This window comes from Pteronotus mesoamericanus, unplaced genomic scaffold (genome assembly GCF_021234165.1).
Source record: "Pteronotus mesoamericanus isolate MK-2021 breed Mesoamerican mustached bat unplaced genomic scaffold, CSHL_Meso_final contig_27, whole genome shotgun sequence".
Taxonomy (NCBI): domain Eukaryota; kingdom Metazoa; phylum Chordata; class Mammalia; order Chiroptera; family Mormoopidae; genus Pteronotus; species Pteronotus mesoamericanus.
Genome location: NW_026555115.1, coordinates 9,365,714 through 9,382,515, shown reverse-complemented (window position 1 = coordinate 9,382,515; position 16,802 = coordinate 9,365,714). Strand labels below are relative to the sequence as shown.

Sequence of the window (16,802 nt, the reverse complement as noted above, 5' to 3'; positions counted from 1 at the left end):
TCTAAGTAAAGCTGCTGCATTTCTCTTGCTGTTCTCTCATTGAATGGCTGACTTATTGGGACCACAGTGTCCACAGTTCCGTGATGATGGCTTTCATGGGAGTTTTCCTTTTCCTATACAAAATTAGGGCCCATAGGTGTTGGTTGGTTTGAAATAAGGCAAGTCAGGCCAAAACATAAACTAGCAATTAGAAAGTAGCACTCTTTCCTATGAGAGGAAAACAATGCTCTCTCTCACCTGGAGCTCACCATTTTAGCTTCATACCAAGGAGATACTTCAAGACCTCAATCTAGTGAGTCTAAAAAGAAGTGTCACCACAGTTTGAACTTGGTTATGCACATGTACTACTAAATTGGAAGTCTGAGTTGGTTTATTAATTGAAAGTAAGAAGGAGGAGCATTAACTGGCAGATTCTTTATTTTCTTATTTTAAAAAGAGGCTACTATAATTCTAAAGTTATGTGAACTGAAATGAAATATTTTTAAAAAGTTCAGATTAAGAAAAATGAGGTGAATTATGTGAAAGCTAACATTATCTGAAGCGACATACGGAAAATAATATTGTGACATCCCTTAAAAAGCTAAACGTTTTGCCAGACTTTCTCTTGTCCCCATCTTTCTTTTCTTTTCTTTTCTTTTCTTTTCTTTTCTTTTCTTTTCTTTTCTTTTCTTTTCTTTTCTTTCTTTCTTTGCATGGATTATGTTACTGTTTTTGGTTGTTTTGATTCAAAGTATTTTAAGACATCTTTTTACATCTGTATACATATTTTTGTTTGAGTCATACTCAGTCTTTCTATATTAAAAAAGTGTACTGGCCAGATGTATAAATGCTTTTGTTTAGAACCTGGTGTGTGGTGTTCTAGAAGGAAGAGAGTGGCAGGGAGCTTCTTCACATTAAAGGGGTATTGCCTCATAGATAACCTTACAAACTTAGAAGGGGTTGAAATCTCAAATTTGGTTCGAGCTTTTTAGTTCACCTTCTGTTAGTATATACATAGAATTTTAGCTGCAGACACGTAGAAGTTCACATCTCTTTTGTTTAATGCCAGAGCCAACCCTTGAGTTGGTGTGTATTTTTGTGAACTGTCCAAGTACAATTGACATTTGCATTTTCTTTCATTGGAAAAGAAAAATGAGTTTTATCTGGGCCAGTTTTGCAATTTCACACAAATGGCTTCCTTCTTTAAGAGTGAGTTCAGATCTTGTGCTCTAGCAGAACCTAACTAGCCTCAGAAAACACTTGGGTCATTGCAAGCCAGCATGAGTACTCCATGTGAGAACTGTCCAAATCTTGTCTTTCTCGTGTGCATGAACCTTAAAAAAAAAGAAGAAGAAGAAAAAGAAAGAAAGACAGGAGAAGGGACTTAGTAAATGTTACTTGTTTTTAAGTGATGGGTACAGGATTGATTGTGTTGTCCTTAGGAAGGGCTCTGCCATTGTGTGCTTAATTTTCATTATTTCTCTTTAGAAGAACAAAAAAATTGCAATCCTTAGTGATGCTGAATGCTTAACTTGAATACAGCTAAGGATTCCTGGCGTGTCCCTAGCAATTTTCAGTAGAACTCAAGACTTTAGGCAAGTTAAGTTAGACCAACTTACCTGATATCTTCCTGGATTTTTTTTTTTTTAAACAAGTGACATCTAAACCAAGTTTATAGTTTGACTTGCCCTTTGTTGACTGTTGCTTCATATTTTGCTTTCTTTATACTTGTATTTATTCATGCTTTTTAAAATATCCTTAGCGAGGGGCAGTTGATTTTGTTGTTGTTGTTCTTAGGAGCTTCTATTTCAGTGCATTTTTCAGACATCTAAAGGATACTTGTTGACTCATTGCATTACACCAAAAGGATATTTAGGATTTTTGCTTCATTTCATGTTTAGCTACAATAAATGTTTTAAAGGTACAGCAGTTGACATCGCTTTTCTTTAAGGGGACAAATAGTTCTGGCTTTTAGACATCCATCTAGGAGTCTGACTCATCTTTATAAGATCTGCTTTTATTATAAAACTCCAAATATAAACATATAGAAGAGTTTGATATTCTTAACAAGCTACTGGGTTGGATAACATGGGAGTTAGACTCTCAGGAGCCCATTGGTAAAGTGGATCTAACTTTGAGTTATAGGGTTAGTGTTTTTAGTTTTTAACATAGTATTTTATTTACAAGTTTCTGATACTGGTGAGCATAACCCAGAAGTCATTTGCTTTGCTGTTCTGAAATTTGTTGTAATGCTAGATTTGTAGTGAAGTGCCCATTCTTCTTAGTTTAAGTTTGTACATTTGAGACCAGTAACAACCAAACTACTTTTTTCTGTCTTCAAGATATGAAAGTTATTTTTCCACTTTCATTACTCTCATACATTCAGTCACCAGTTTTCACTCTTTGAGTTTTGCATTCTTGTGGTTATTGTTTCCCCCGGTTCTAATTGAGTGCCAATGCAATGTGCAGATTTGACAAAGAAGGTGTATAATTAATTGTCCACTGCTGGTGCTCTAACAACAGGTATCTCCTTTTCATTCCAAATTACTTAAAGAAACAAACCTGGATGGCTTACTATGTAAATTATTGGAAGGAATTAATGCATATATCTCCATTTTATGCATATGCCTCAATTTAAGAAAAAATATTTTGATCTTTAGCATGCTGGACTATGATACAGAGAATCTGAACTCTGAAGAAATCTATAGTTCTTTGCGTGGAGTAACAGAAGCCATTGAAAAGTTTAGTTTTCGAAGCCAAGAGGATCTGAACGAGCCAATTAAACGAGATGGCAAGAAGGACTGTGATATAGTAAGTATCCCCAAGGCTAGTAGAGAACTCTGTGTTAAGTGATAACTACTGATTCTTCTGAACACTGACTACTGTTATTACTGAGCTTCATTATTATTTTTAGCCCGTAGTTGAAAATGTTTTTAGAGGCCCAAGGCAATTTTGAGTTTCCTTGCTGTCTTTCTGAAGAATGTTAAACACCTTTTTTCTCAGTTTGCTTTTTGTTTATGCCGGACACATTTTTGTTTCTACGTTGTGATAAAAGTAGTAAGTCTGAATCAGATACCATTGTGGCTGTCTGGGAGCCCTAGTCACATGCAGAGGCAGGCATAGAAGCTGGAGATTATCTGAGGGATATCCAAACAAACATACCTTTAAGCATTTCTATATTCCCTTCTGAAGTTTAGGCCTGTATTTAGGTTGGAGAGATTTAAGAGGCATTGATTTCCTCTTGATGATTACTAAAGAAAAGTGAGTGAAATCAACCAGATAAATGGTAAAGGCAAAATCAGAAGTAGCATCAACACTAAAAAAAAAAAAAAAAAAAATACAAAAAAAAAGTGGGGAGAAAAGAGGATGGGGAGACCGGGAGAGTGTGGTGTCGTAAAAGTTAAGGGGAAAAAAGAAATCAAGATGGCAGAGGAATGAGTAGAAGTCACATGGACCTCCTCTCAGGACCAACCTGGAATTACAACTAAATTGTGGAGAAATCACTTGGAACAAACAACTGAACAATAGTGAGAGAGGAGCCTTGTAACCTTGGAGACAGAAGAATTAGCTTTAGAGCAATCTAACTGGTAAGGAGTGTGGTAGTTTTGCACTCCAGAAAAGAAACTCATTTTTCTTTTCTGAACTGAGAAGGTGGGCGGGGCGCCCACAGGTGGCAGCACCAGAAGGATATTGAAATGGCCAGTTCAACCCCCTGAGAAGAGCAGGGTCTAAACCAAAAGCGAGGATCTCTAGCCCACAGCACCAGAGCCCAAAAAGTACACAGAAAACAGCCAACTGTGAAAAGCAGCAGGGTTGCTCTCTGCCAGAGACAGGAAGCTGGAGATACAAAGAACTGTTTAAAGGGCCAATGGATAAATTTTTATTTGCAGCCACTTACCCTGGTCTCCGGCAAAGATGGGGGCAGAGTGGGCTACAGACGCCTGAGGAAAGACTGGGGAAGGAGGCTTTGGGGAGATAACTGAGATAGTAGCCAGCGGGATCTCAGTGCTGGCTCGTCCCCCATGCAGTAACAGCCATCTTGCTCAGGCAGAGACCACTCCCCCTGAGCGGCACAAGTGTCAAAGGACCCAATAGCCCCGCCCCCACGTGGGATTCCACCCCGCCCCATGCTGTCTAAGCTGCCTGCTGTGTGCAGAGGGACAGCCACAGACAGTAGATCCCTGGCTAAAGGGTCTGGCAACACTTGAGAGACTAGGGACAGAGACTTTGGGGAGAGAATGGAGAGAGTAGCCAGCGGGATCCCAGTGCGGACTCCTCCCCATATGGCAGCTGTGTGAGAGGACCCAATAACCCCGCCCCTAAGAGGGACTCCGCCTGGCCCTGAGCTGTCTAAGACGGCCTGCTGAGTGCAGAGTGAATAGATTAACAGCTGAAGGAGACAGCCACAGACAGTAGATTCCTGGAAGTCTCAAACAGACTGCCTAAGGTCAGACAGGGTCAACATCTGACATCATCAGAGGCAGATTCAGAAAGTAAAAGCAGCGGTCTCCAACCATAGAAGTTCATACCACAAAGTTAGGGAGTCGAGACAGATCAACTTAAGAAACAGAAGCAAAAGAGAAGACTCTCACAATAATGGGAAGAAAGAAATACTCCCCTCTCAAAGGGAAAGGAGGAATCCCCAGAAAGAGACATAATGAAATAGAGGCAAGTAAACTGTCAAATATTGAGTTCCAAACAATGGTTCTAAGGAAGCTCAGTGAGCTCAGTGAGCTCAGAGAGAATTACCAAAAATTACAGGGAAACTATGAGGAACTTACTGCAAATTATATCAGCCTGAAAAAGGACATAGAAACTATCAATAAGAGGAAATGAAGAATACAATTTCTGAATTGAAAAACACAGTAGAAGGAATCAAAAGCAGGCTCGATGAAGCTGAGGACCGAATCAGTGAGCTGGAGAACAAGGTAGAAAACATCTCCCAGAAAGAGCAAGAAAATGAGAAAAGACTCAAAAAGAATGAAGAGGCATTTAGGGAAATACAGGACAACCTGAAACATAATAATATCCATATAATAGGGATACCAGAAAGAGAAGAGGATGAGGAAGGGATAGAGAACCTGTTTGAAAAAGTAATGATGGAAAACTTCCCTAATTGGAGGAGAGAAAAAGTCACACAAGTCCAGGAAGCACAGAGGGTCCCACTCAAGAGGAACCCAATGAGGCCCACTGCAAGACACATCATTATTAAAATGGCAAATACCAAAGACAAACAGAATCCTAAAGCAAGCAAGGAAGAAAGAGGTAGTAACATATAAGGGAGCCCCGATACGGCTTGCAGCTGACTTCTCAGCAGAAACACTGCAAGCCAGGAGGGAATAGCAAGAGGTATTCCAAATAATGAAAAGCAAAGGCCTACAACCAAGACTGCTCTGCCCAGAAAGGCTCTCAATTCAAATGGAAGGCGAAATAAGAAGTTTCCCTAACAGAAGGCTAAAAAGAATACACCTCCACCAAACCAGCACTGCAAAATATACTAAAGGGACTGCTCTAAGGTGAAGAAAACGTTTCTATGAATACCCAGTTCCTTTCAAAGTTGCCAATACTTGATATAACCAATATTTTTAATACTCATTAATCTGATTGTGACAATGATATTGTTATTGTTCCTTTAGTATCTGTTGAAACTAAACCTGTTTTAGTATATTTCTTGCCTATTTCTATTATTTTTTTTAAAAGCTTTAAGTGACTTTTTGGTATTCTTTATCCATTTATTGATTAAAGGTTTGTAGAACTTTTCCCCCGTCCCCCCAAAAAACAAACAAAAAACGCCCCCTACTAACCATGTTTTAGATGTCTTGCAAATACTTTCCTATTCCTTGTCCTTTAACTTTTTATATGTATGTTACTATATAGTCTTAAATGTTTAATATAGTCATATTGTCAGTATTTACTTTATACCTTCTGGGTTTGAATATTTTACTTCAGGTCATGAAAAATATTAGTTCCATTTTCTTCTAAAACTCCTTAGATTCTACATACTGATTTTTTATCTCACCTGAATATTTCTTGTATAACGTGTGAAATAGGGCTCTATATTTGTTTTATTTCTAATAATAGTGGTCCGTGCACCTTGTTCGTTGAATAAGCCTTATTTTACCCATTTATTTGAAATATCAACTTAATCATGTATTACATTGTTAGATATATATGTTTTTCTCTAGAATGCCTATTATATTTCACTGATCCATTTGATTATTTCTGTGCTAGTGTCATGTTGGTTTTATTGCTGAGACTTTATAATGGTTTTAAATTTTTTTAATATTTTATAATTAACTTTGACATTTAAAAAAATAAATAAAATCAACCTGTATTTAAGAAAGAAAGAAAGAAAGAGAGAGAGAGATGGAATTCCTACCTTCTGTGACAACATGGATGGAACTGGAATATTAGGCTAAGTGAAATAAGCCAGTTGATGAAAGACAAATACCATATGATCTCATGTATAAGTAGAATCTATTCAATAAGATAAACTAATGAACAAAATAAACCACAGGCGTGGAAACATGGAGCAGAGTGAAAGTGACCAGAGGGGATGGGGAAAGAGGACAATGGTGGAAAGAAGGAGAAGGGACTAGACAAAGAACATGTATGAATGACCCATGGACATGGACAACAGAGTGGGAATTGACTGTGGGAGTGGGGAGTTGGGGTGGGATGGGTGGAGGGGGGTAAAGGGGTAAAAATTGTGACAACTGTAATAGAATAAATGTGATTTATAATTTTTTAAAAAAAGTAAATCTTGTACCAAAAAAAAAGGGAAACTTTCAGGAAGAAGGGTCTAGCCAAAGGGTTCAAGCTGCAGATCACATCAGGTCAGATATGGAGTGAAAGGGCCCCACTGGATTTTTTATTTACTGTTTACATTAAAATTCTGCGTTAACCTAAAATACGTAAAACACATATTCATTCAGTGTTTTAATATTGAGCCAGGACCTTTTCTTTGAGAATGGGCCCACCATTTGGATTTTCATATTCCTCTTAAATGAATTTAACACACAGTCACAGTCTACAATTTACAAATTTAATTTCTTCAAAGAATCCATTGGATTTTCTGAGCATAGTTTAGAGCAGAGTTGAAAGTGGAAAACAGATTACAGTGGGTTGAAAAGTGACTCAAGTAACAAACTGCGTATTCAGGGACTTTTCACATAGGAGAGACCTGACCTGCTTGAATGCCGATGGGGGCAGTTGAGAGAAAAATGTTGATTGAAGAAAGGAGGGCCAGTGGATGATTGGTGGACACAGGTTCTTAAGGACATTGGAGAGATGAGATTTGGGCACTGGTAGAGGAATTGGCCTTGGCTAGGAAGGAGAGTGAGCAGGTTTTATTTGAGGGTGGGAAGATAGAGGGTGCTCCCACTTTCTATGGGTAGTGGAAAGAGGCCTAGAACTTGGCTGCAGTGAGGAAAGTGGAGTAACTGGGCGGGGGCAGGGTGGGAGGGGTGAGTCCTTTGATTAGTGAACAGAAGTCCACCCAGAAAGAGTAGAAGCCCTAGAAGAAGGTGGATGCCTGAGGTGTTATTTTTTCCCAATTATAAATGTAATATGTAGCCAACATAAAATATTTTTTAAAAATGCAAAAAGAACTCACCATCTCTAGAGATGATGAACATTGACGTTTTACTGTATACTTCTCTATTCCTTTATGTGTTTTTATACATTAATATCTTCTGCGGTGTATGCATAGTGGTTTTTAAAATAGAAGTGGCATCATAGTGTGTGCATCTGGTTTAGCATATGAGGTGAGTACTTCCCCCTGTCTTCTATGTGAATTTTTATGGCTGGACAATAATTCATATGGGTATACCATAGTCATGTTCTTGGTGCCCTATTTTGGAACATTTAAGTGTTTTCAGTTTTTTAAAGCATAAAAATACTGTGATGAAAGTTGAAAGGAATGAAGCGTGGTAGTAAGAACGTAACAACAGCCTGGAACAGGACACCTCAGGATTATCAGGGGAGTGGGAAGCGTGGAAGGAGTGGAATGTTAGAGCTGCAGGGCTAGAAAGGGAACTGAGCGTAACTTTCAGACTTAATGTTTTAGAGCTGGGGCTGTTTCCACTAGAGGATGTGGGCTTGAAGTGGAAGTATCAGAAGAGTGGGGTGAAAATTGAAGAGGAGGTTTCAAACTTAACCTCTTAGCCACTAGTTGCCAAATTTTTAAGAAGCTGAGGTAGATACAAAACTTTGTTGAATGTGAGACTCAGGAACTAGTCTACCTCTTTTTAAGCTTGACTAGCAGACCCAGTCTAATGAGACAGAAGTTCATAGGGATTCAGTGGGAAGATGGTTCACAAAAGCAGAGACAAAATCGTGAAACATGTGAGAGAAAGTCCATCATTAGGACTAATTACACAAGTACAACAGGACCTATATTTGAGGTTCCATTTTACTTCAAAATTGTTCTGCTTTGTTTCAAGTAGAAATTATAACACTCAATGCTAGACAGGATATGAGGAACTAATATAATTTTGGTGCCATGGCAAATCAATAGTCGTTTTGGAGTTTAGTAAAGTTATATTTAGTAGAAGTGATTTTAAGTTTTATATCATTTATCTAATAATTAACTTTTCACAAACTCAGCAAAAAGAAAGAAGATATTTATACAAGTAGTTTATTTTAGCATTATCTATAATGGCTGAAACAAAAAACATTAAAAAAATCTGTAGAAGGGGAATAGTTTATAGTAAATCTTATTAAAACACAAGTAGAGCCCTGGCTGGTGTGGCTCAGTGGATTGAGCACCAGCCTGTGAACTGAAAGGTTGCTGGTTTGATTCCCAGTCAGGACACATGCCTGGGTTGTCAGCCAGGTCACCCAGTTGAGGGGTGTGCAAGAGGCAACCAGTGGATGAATCTCTCTCACATTGACGTTTCTCTCTCCCTCTCTTTCTCCCTCCCTTCCTCTCTCTCTAGAATTAAATAATTTAAAATCCCATGAGAAAAACACAAGTAGAAATAGTGGTGTGATTAAACATTATGGTTACAAAAACTTTACTTATTTGGGGCATGCTTATGCTGCAAGGAAAGCGAAATATATGATAGTGTGGGTACTTTGATTGCCATGCTATAGAATATGCGTATAGACAAGGATGAGGGTAATAACGTTTTAAAAGTAGCTTTTTTTGTTAAAAGTTACTAAAATTAGGAGTTTAGCTTTATTTTTTTAAATATCTTTAATCTTTAAAACTCTTATAAATGATTTTTCCATTGTAATAATACATTTTATTTTTAGAAGAACATTACAAAGAGAATATTAAAATCATTCATGAGTTATCTTCCCTGAGAGAAAACCTCTGTTAAGTCATTTTGTTCATATCTATGCGTTATTACATTTATATACATTTGCCTTTTAATAATTAGTATACAGTCTTTAGGGGGTCGGGTAACCTAATGCGTTCCAGCAATTTCACTAGGTACATATCCAAAAAAATTGAAAGACGGGACTTGAACACATTCCTCTACAAGTGTTCATAAGAGCATTATTCATAATAACCAAAAGGTAGAGCAACCCAGTATTCATCAGCAAATAGATTGAAAAATGTGATATATACTATATATAAAAATCTATATCTATCTATCTATATATATTACTCTCTATATATATACACTCTCTATATATCTATATATATAAATATATAATGCCACAATTTATAAAAAGCATACATAAGCACCAGGGCAGTCTGGCTGCCTGAAAACATGTTTACTAGGTTTTCACTAATGCCCGGGATGAAGAGACTCACAGTTTTGCTCTGTTCCCAGCATTTAGTCCATATTTGACCTTGCTACAGTGCCACCCTGCAAAGGGTGGCAGACAGGCCATTGTGGCTCAGAAGAAAGGACCCCTGAGAGTGAAGACTGTCAGAAGCATGACAAAAGGGACAGAGGACCAGGGGTTAATTTATTGAAGAAAAGATTCAGAATATACTAGAAAATTTTTTTTTCAGAAAATAGTGAAGTCCTGCTCTTTTAACCCAACATAAAGACCAACTCTGAGAGAGTCAGAAACATCCAAAGGAAGAATGATATTCCATTGGGATACTGAGTCCTCCATTGAGATTATTAGCCATTGTTTGGCTCACCACATGGTGGAATATATACAAGGAATTCTTGAACATTTGAACTGCTTTAGATCTTGTGATTGTTACTAGGGGAGTACTGGTGTGTCAGGACCCCAGTGAGGAAACCTTTATTGTTTGTAAAGAAAGTGATAGGCTAAGAGGGGGAAGGGGCAAACCAAGGAACACGAGTAGAGGACTCAACGGGCAGGGGGAATTGACTGTAGGATTGTGGGGAGGCATGGGGCAGGCGAGAGCAATGAGGAAAAAGGCAGGACGACTGTCACTGAACAACAATTAAAAGAAAAGAAAGTGCTCGGCTAACAGTGCTGTTACATGATATTTCTGAAGTACTAGGGGTGTGTTGGGTACAGCCTTGGTTCTCAAGGGACTTTCCAGAATTTCATGTTGCTAGTCTCTCAAAAAATGTTTGAGTAAATGTAATCCAAAATACTAAGTAAAATAGATTTTACTTGTAAATTAACGAAAGAATAGATGAAAATGTAAGCATGTTTAGTTCCCTTCAAGGTAATTTATAAATTAGGTATTTACAAATTGAAATTCTAAGGACTGTTCTTTTGTTAGTGTCCTGATTTCATGTGAGAAATCTCTGGCTCTCCTAATACTTCTGAAAATTTAAAGACAAATTTGTTAGAAGTCCTAAAAAGGAACTGACAGCGTTTTGTGCTTCAGGTATCCCGGGATGGTGGAATTGCCTCCCCTGCCACTGAGGGCCGGGGAGGCAGTGATACAGTGGAAGGAGGCAGAACTGCTCTGGATAACAAGACCTCCCTCCTCAACACCCAGCCGCCGCGTGCCTTCCCAGGGCCACGTGCGCGAGACTACAATTTGTATCCCTACTCAGACACCATCAACACCTATGATAAGACAGCCCTGAAGGAAGCCGTGTTTGATGATGATATGGAGCAGCTTCGAGATGGTTTGTCTTTCTTTAATTGTCCCCCACCCATTCTTGTCAGACCAACTCTGGGCATACTGGTCAAATGTAAATGGAAACATTGGGTCTGTTCTGGTTAGTCCTTTGTTCAACAGCTACATGTTGAGCTTCTAGCAGTGCTTAGGCATGGAAGGCACAATGAACAAAATTATGCACAGCCCCTGCCCTCTAGAAGCTTATAGCCTAGTTTCGGGGGCAGTCAGGAAATAAGCAGTCACACAGATGACCCCAGGTTGCAGCTGTGACAACTGTAATGTAGGAGGGCCACCTGTACCCATCAGGGAAGGCTTCACTGGGAACCAGGGCTTGAGCGGAAATCAGAAGGACAGGGGAGTAGGAGTTAACAAGGTGGGAAGCCAAGGCTTAAGCAGTCCCAGCACTGGGCTCAGCATTTGTAACAGCCTCTGATGCACCAGTCCTGAGCTAAGATTCTGAAGCACCACTCAAAGTCTTCCCTCTGCTTTCACACCAGCATATTCACCAGGTTTTCCTGGAATGGCTTTATGTTGACTTCCATCCCTGAGTTGGAAGATAGGGGATCAGACATACACTGAGCATTTGCATTAACCATGGGCTAGCTGCTGCGCTCGTGTTTTACACATGTTACCTAACTGAGATAGCGGCAGTTGTTTCCATTTTACAGATTAAGAAATCGAGGTTCAGGAAGGTTAAGTTACCTGCCCCAAATATAACGTACTCAGTATTGGAGTAGAACTAGTCTGGCATTTTTCTGACTCTGTTAAGACCAGTGTCCATTATTGAGTAACAAGTGAGTAAGTGTATTTTAGTATGATAGTATTTTTATTTGGCACTTAATTATTTGTTTGTTTTACCTCTTGTCATTTTCACACTTTTTGGTTTATTTCAACTTAATAGTCATTTAAGCTGTCTTCCATGACAAAGTAACTGCTTGAACTAAAGCCAACCCAAATTAGTAGTCACTTTTTTAAATAACTGTTTAGTTAACTTCCCTGTTTTTTTTTAATTTTGAGTGAAAAATCAGAATTCTAAACAATTAAATTAACATTAACTGAGTGCCTACTGTGTGTCATGAGGTATATAGCTTGCCAGGGACAGGGAAGTAAATGAGATGGTCCCTGGCCTCAAGGCCTGTCAGGGGAAACAGAGTCAGCGTGGTCACACTAGGAAGAGGGGAGGGCCACGCTGGAAACATGCCGGGTTCAGTTGGGCATGCAAGGCAGATAACTGCACTCTTGTTGATGACTCGGCAGTGGTGGAATGCTAAGATGGAAGAGAAGTCCTCAAGCTGTGGAAAAGGAGTACTTGTGTCAGGCGTTTGAAAACATAATCTTCTGGCTATTAATTGCTAGTTGCTGGTGGGTAGCTGCTCAGTATATACCCAGAGTCTGTTTCGTGGACAGCAGGCAGTAGTATAGAATATATTATGACTTGCATTTTCTAAGAGTATTGGACTTACTTCCTTTCATTGCTCATAGAATTGGTGCATCATTTAACTTATCCATTTGTTGGTTTTGTTGAAGATGGAATAGAGATTAGGGTGTTGGTTGCTATTTATTCAGCAGCTATGTAGTAAAAGGCTTAAAAAAATGTAGGACAGCGGGGGGGAAATGATAGAGTTCTTTAACATTTCAAACTTTCTCATGCATTTGTTTCTCAATTTTAGAATCTGAAGAAATATGCAAATACAAACTTAAGTAGTTCTTGGTGATTTATGTGGTTTGTTTCTTCATCCTTCGTATTTGAAGTGAATTCAGAGTTGAGGTCTCTTAAAAGAACATGCAGAGAGAAAGGATATCCTCTTCTGCCATGCAAACCGTGGTTCAAGTCCTCACAAGTAATTATGCTAAGAGGTCTCGACAACTTGATTGTATTTGTTTACTGCACTAGTTCCTAAACTCTAGATTTCCAGAAAGGAGATGAATCTTAGTCAGATGTAATTATAACAGTGCCTTGAAGAGAATCTGTGTACTCCAGTATTTTGATACTAGTCAGAGACTGTTCTAGTGATAGGCCTGACTTAGGACTGTTGCAGTGGAAATAGAATTTGGATAAAGAAGACAGTCAAGGAAGGGCTTTTGGAGGGTTTCTTCTTTGTTTGGAATCAGTGAGTGAAATAGCAGTTTCTACACTTTGTTTGAAATGGAAGGGGAAAAGATAGTGAGGTAGGGTAGTGACATTGAATATTGGTGCTTGATACCTATTCTTCCACCTCTATTTTCACAATTAGTTTGGTGAGATGACATGCCGAAGATGAGGCCTGGCCCACAGATCAGGATGAAGGATGGGATGGGGAGAGACTGGAGAGAGGTGGGAGGACTATGGAGCGTCACTGAGGAGGCACCTGGAGCAGGGTGTTTCCTTGTGCAGTGACTTCTGTCCTGCGTGTTTCACAGTGCCCATTGACCATTCTGACCTGGTGGCCGACCTTCTGAAAGAGCTGTCTAACCACAACGAGCGAGTGGAGGAACGGAAAGGCGCCCTGCTGGAGCTGCTCAAGATCACTCGGGAAGACAGCTTGGGTGTCTGGGAGGAGCACTTCAAGACCATTCTGCTCTTACTGTTGGAGACACTTGGGGACAAAGATGTGAGTTCTTTTTGCTCTTGCCTTTCCCCTTTCCATGGGTGAGTTCAGTCCTGTTCTTGTGGGGTTTGGCTTCAGGTCTACTCTCTGTATCGTGCTTACTGTTTACATCAAAACACATGTGAAATATTTTCCGAGCACCGGTTAGTAAAGGAATGTTTTCATTAGAGACAGTCTAGTTTATGTGCAAGGGTTTTTTCTTTTCTTTTCTTTTTTTTTTTTTTTTTTTGTAATTGGCTTTGTAGCAGTTGAGGGAAACTTGTTCCTGAATCAGGTCACTTTGATACAAAATTTCTTAAAACTTTGTTAGCATAAAATGTCATTTTTTTCAGTGAACTTTTTTCCTTATGGGTTTTATTTGTTTCATATTTACATGAGAAACAGAAGAGTTTCTTTTATAAAGACACTACAAAATGTTGAATTCAATCACATTTTGTCTTGGTTCACCCCTATGTGTGTAAGCAGTTCCAGTAACCATGAATGGTCAAGCAACAGGTTTAGAAACCATGGATTGTAAATATTGCCTGTTATTTTCTATTGTCATTTTTAAAATAAAAGGCCCTCTTCACACTGTGATGTTTGAATGTGGCAAACTAGGCATTTGCTATGTAACTCTTAAAGGAGGGAAGGAATCTAGTCAGAGGCCTGCCTCTTGCCCCAGTGCAGCTGGTACCTTACACAGAACAGCAGTGAATGTGGGGATTGCTGAAGTGAACTCCACCGCTGTGCACTGGGCTTTGTGTCGGCCAGCAGAAACAAAAATAATGTAAACATGAAGAGCTGTGCTGGCAGGACGGGGCAGAAATCTGACACAGCCCGTGGTATGCCTGGGGTCACGGTGGTGGTGACTTGAATGGAAAACAGGTGACAGGAGAGTGGTTGAATGTCATGGTGACTCAGATCACTTCTGACGCTTAGGATTAGTGGTTTTGGTATAGAGCTGAGTAAAGCTAGAAGAACGGTGACAAAAGAGCTGTATTAACTTTTCTTAAAACAAAGTATTGGCTTCTGAAGCACTTGTCCTTGGTTGGGTTTTGTTGCCTGGAGAGAAAGTGATGTCACGTAGAGGGCAGTAGTAGATGGTGTGTTAGTGTGTGAATTGTACGGATGAGTGACAGAGAATCAGGATGTACTTTTGGCTGTGTTTGGTGTAAACTCCATTCTCTTTCATTGAGATTAGGAGTCTGTTTGGAATGGCTTTCCTCCAGTTGCATGACTTGGGCCTCGAGGACCTCAAGCAGCTTGAGGCCTCCCCCTACCCCATGATTCATCACACAGAAGGCAGGGAATAATGACAGGGCTCCAGCTGTCCTTAGAGAGTTTACAGTCTTACAGGTCATGTTGTTGCAATGTTCAGGTGCTTTTTAACTGTGCTTTTGTACATTTTACAAAGGGTAATTTGCATATCTAAGCCTCAGGAAATCAGTAAACCCCCAGAGATAAATTGTCCTCATTTGGTTCTCATTTGGCTCATTTAAGAAACCTTCATCAGGTCCCTCTTAGGTGCTGGGTCCTGGCAATGTCACCACAGGCATAGGGCCTGCCCTCAGAGAGCTGGCCGTCTGGAGAGCCTCTGTCAAGTGTGCAGTGTAGTCTGTGTTGAGGTGTCTGCAGGATGCCAGCGAACACCAGAACTGGGTACTTAGTTCTTCCTGGACCCAGGAGACTGTACATTTAGTGAAGTACTGTATACTGTGTGCTGATGTCTTCCTTTCCTCTTGTACTCTAGCATTCCATTCGAGCACTGGCATTGAGAGTTTTACGGGAAATTCTGAGAAACCAGCCAGCAAGATTTAAAAACTATGCCGAGCTGACGATTATGAAGACTCTGGAAGCCCACAAAGACTCCCACAAGGAGGTGAGCCGGGCCTGAGGCCCAGGAAGGCTGAAGCAAGTCTTCAGCACAGTTAGTTGTGTGGGGAAAGAGGAGTGTCAATCCCTTCAAAAAAGGAGTCTCTTCCTTCTAACTGAGCCTGTGCCATAATACAGGGTGAAAATCCCATTGCTGCCATGGTGGCTCAGCGGTAGCGCAGTTCAAGGGCCAGTGTGCCACTTAGTAGGTGTCCAAATCCCTTTCCATGTGTACAGTGGGCTTGGCCTGTTCCTGAGGGATTTCCCATGTCAGTGGTTCCCATTGCTTTGGTCAAGAGGAAGGGTATTTAATTTCCTCTTGGTATTTAGCATCTGGCAATGTGGTGTGGCTTTGAAGATAAAGACATCCTAGAACAAGTCCCAGACAAGTCCTACCTAGGGCTGATGCTTCCTTGCTCCAGGACCTTGGAGAACTTATTTCACTTTCCAAGGCACAGTTTTCTTTATGTATAAAATAAAGATGGATATTGTTACCAAGTTTCTTGTGAGAATTAAATGAGACAACCAGTGACACTGCTTGATGACAATAGGTACTACACTGTGTTGGGCTCCCTTCCCTTCTTCCCCTTCAAGTGTGCTCCTCTTTGGCTATGGCATGCCCTCCCCACTGGCTCCTGAACATTTACAATGACAGCAAACTGCCTGTGGCTCCTGGCACCTGCGATGCCTGTTGAAGAACAGGAAGGATATGTTTCTGTGTCCAGGACACATATTGCAGACATGGGATACTCAATAAATCTTGTCCAGTTGCTTATTGAATTGTTCTAGACCCTGTAGCTCACCAATCCTTTGAGTATCTAGAGGCCTGCAGAAAGTGGGGAGGTGGGTGCAGCCGTCCTAAGTAAAAATGATTTGTAATAACACCCTTCCAATAAAAGCCAATATGGAAAACAGAACCGTATATTTATTTGTTGTTTTAATTGTATTTTCTTCATTAACCATTTATGCCCTTTATGTCCCCCCTTCCCCCTATAATCACCACACTGTTGTCCATATCCCTGAGTCCTTTTTGCTTGATCCCTGTACCCCCTATCCCCCACCACCAGAGCTGTCAGTCTGGCAGTTGTCATAGGTATCTCTACCTATGAGTCCGTCTCTATTTTGCTTGTTACATCACTTTGGTCATTAGGTCCCACATATGAGTGAAATCATGTAGTGGTTAGAACCTTAGGTAATACTACAAATGATCTTTGACTCTGAAGTAAAAGACATAACCATTTGGTCAGGTCCATCTCTTGGCTCACCTGTGATTATTTCAGAGCATACTCCTGGATTGAGGGAGTTGTGTGATTGGAGCAATTCTTATATCTACAAAAAGAATTAGAGCCTAAATCATGGTTTTCCTCTGT

At 40.0% G+C, this 16,802-nt stretch overlaps 1 protein-coding gene across 1 annotated transcript in view; it reads left to right on the top strand.

The window, feature by feature from the left end:
* CLASP1 (cytoplasmic linker associated protein 1) overlaps positions 1-16,802 on the top strand; it is a 266,333-nt gene that overhangs the window by 225,369 nt on the left and 24,162 nt on the right. The window contains exons 37-40 of the mRNA XM_054575023.1: positions 2,640-2,790; positions 10,754-11,000; positions 13,394-13,584; positions 15,311-15,439. Coding sequence (XP_054430998.1) covers positions 2,640-2,790; positions 10,754-11,000; positions 13,394-13,584; positions 15,311-15,439 — 718 coding nt within the window. The remainder of the gene's footprint in view (positions 1-2,639; positions 2,791-10,753; positions 11,001-13,393; positions 13,585-15,310; positions 15,440-16,802) is intronic.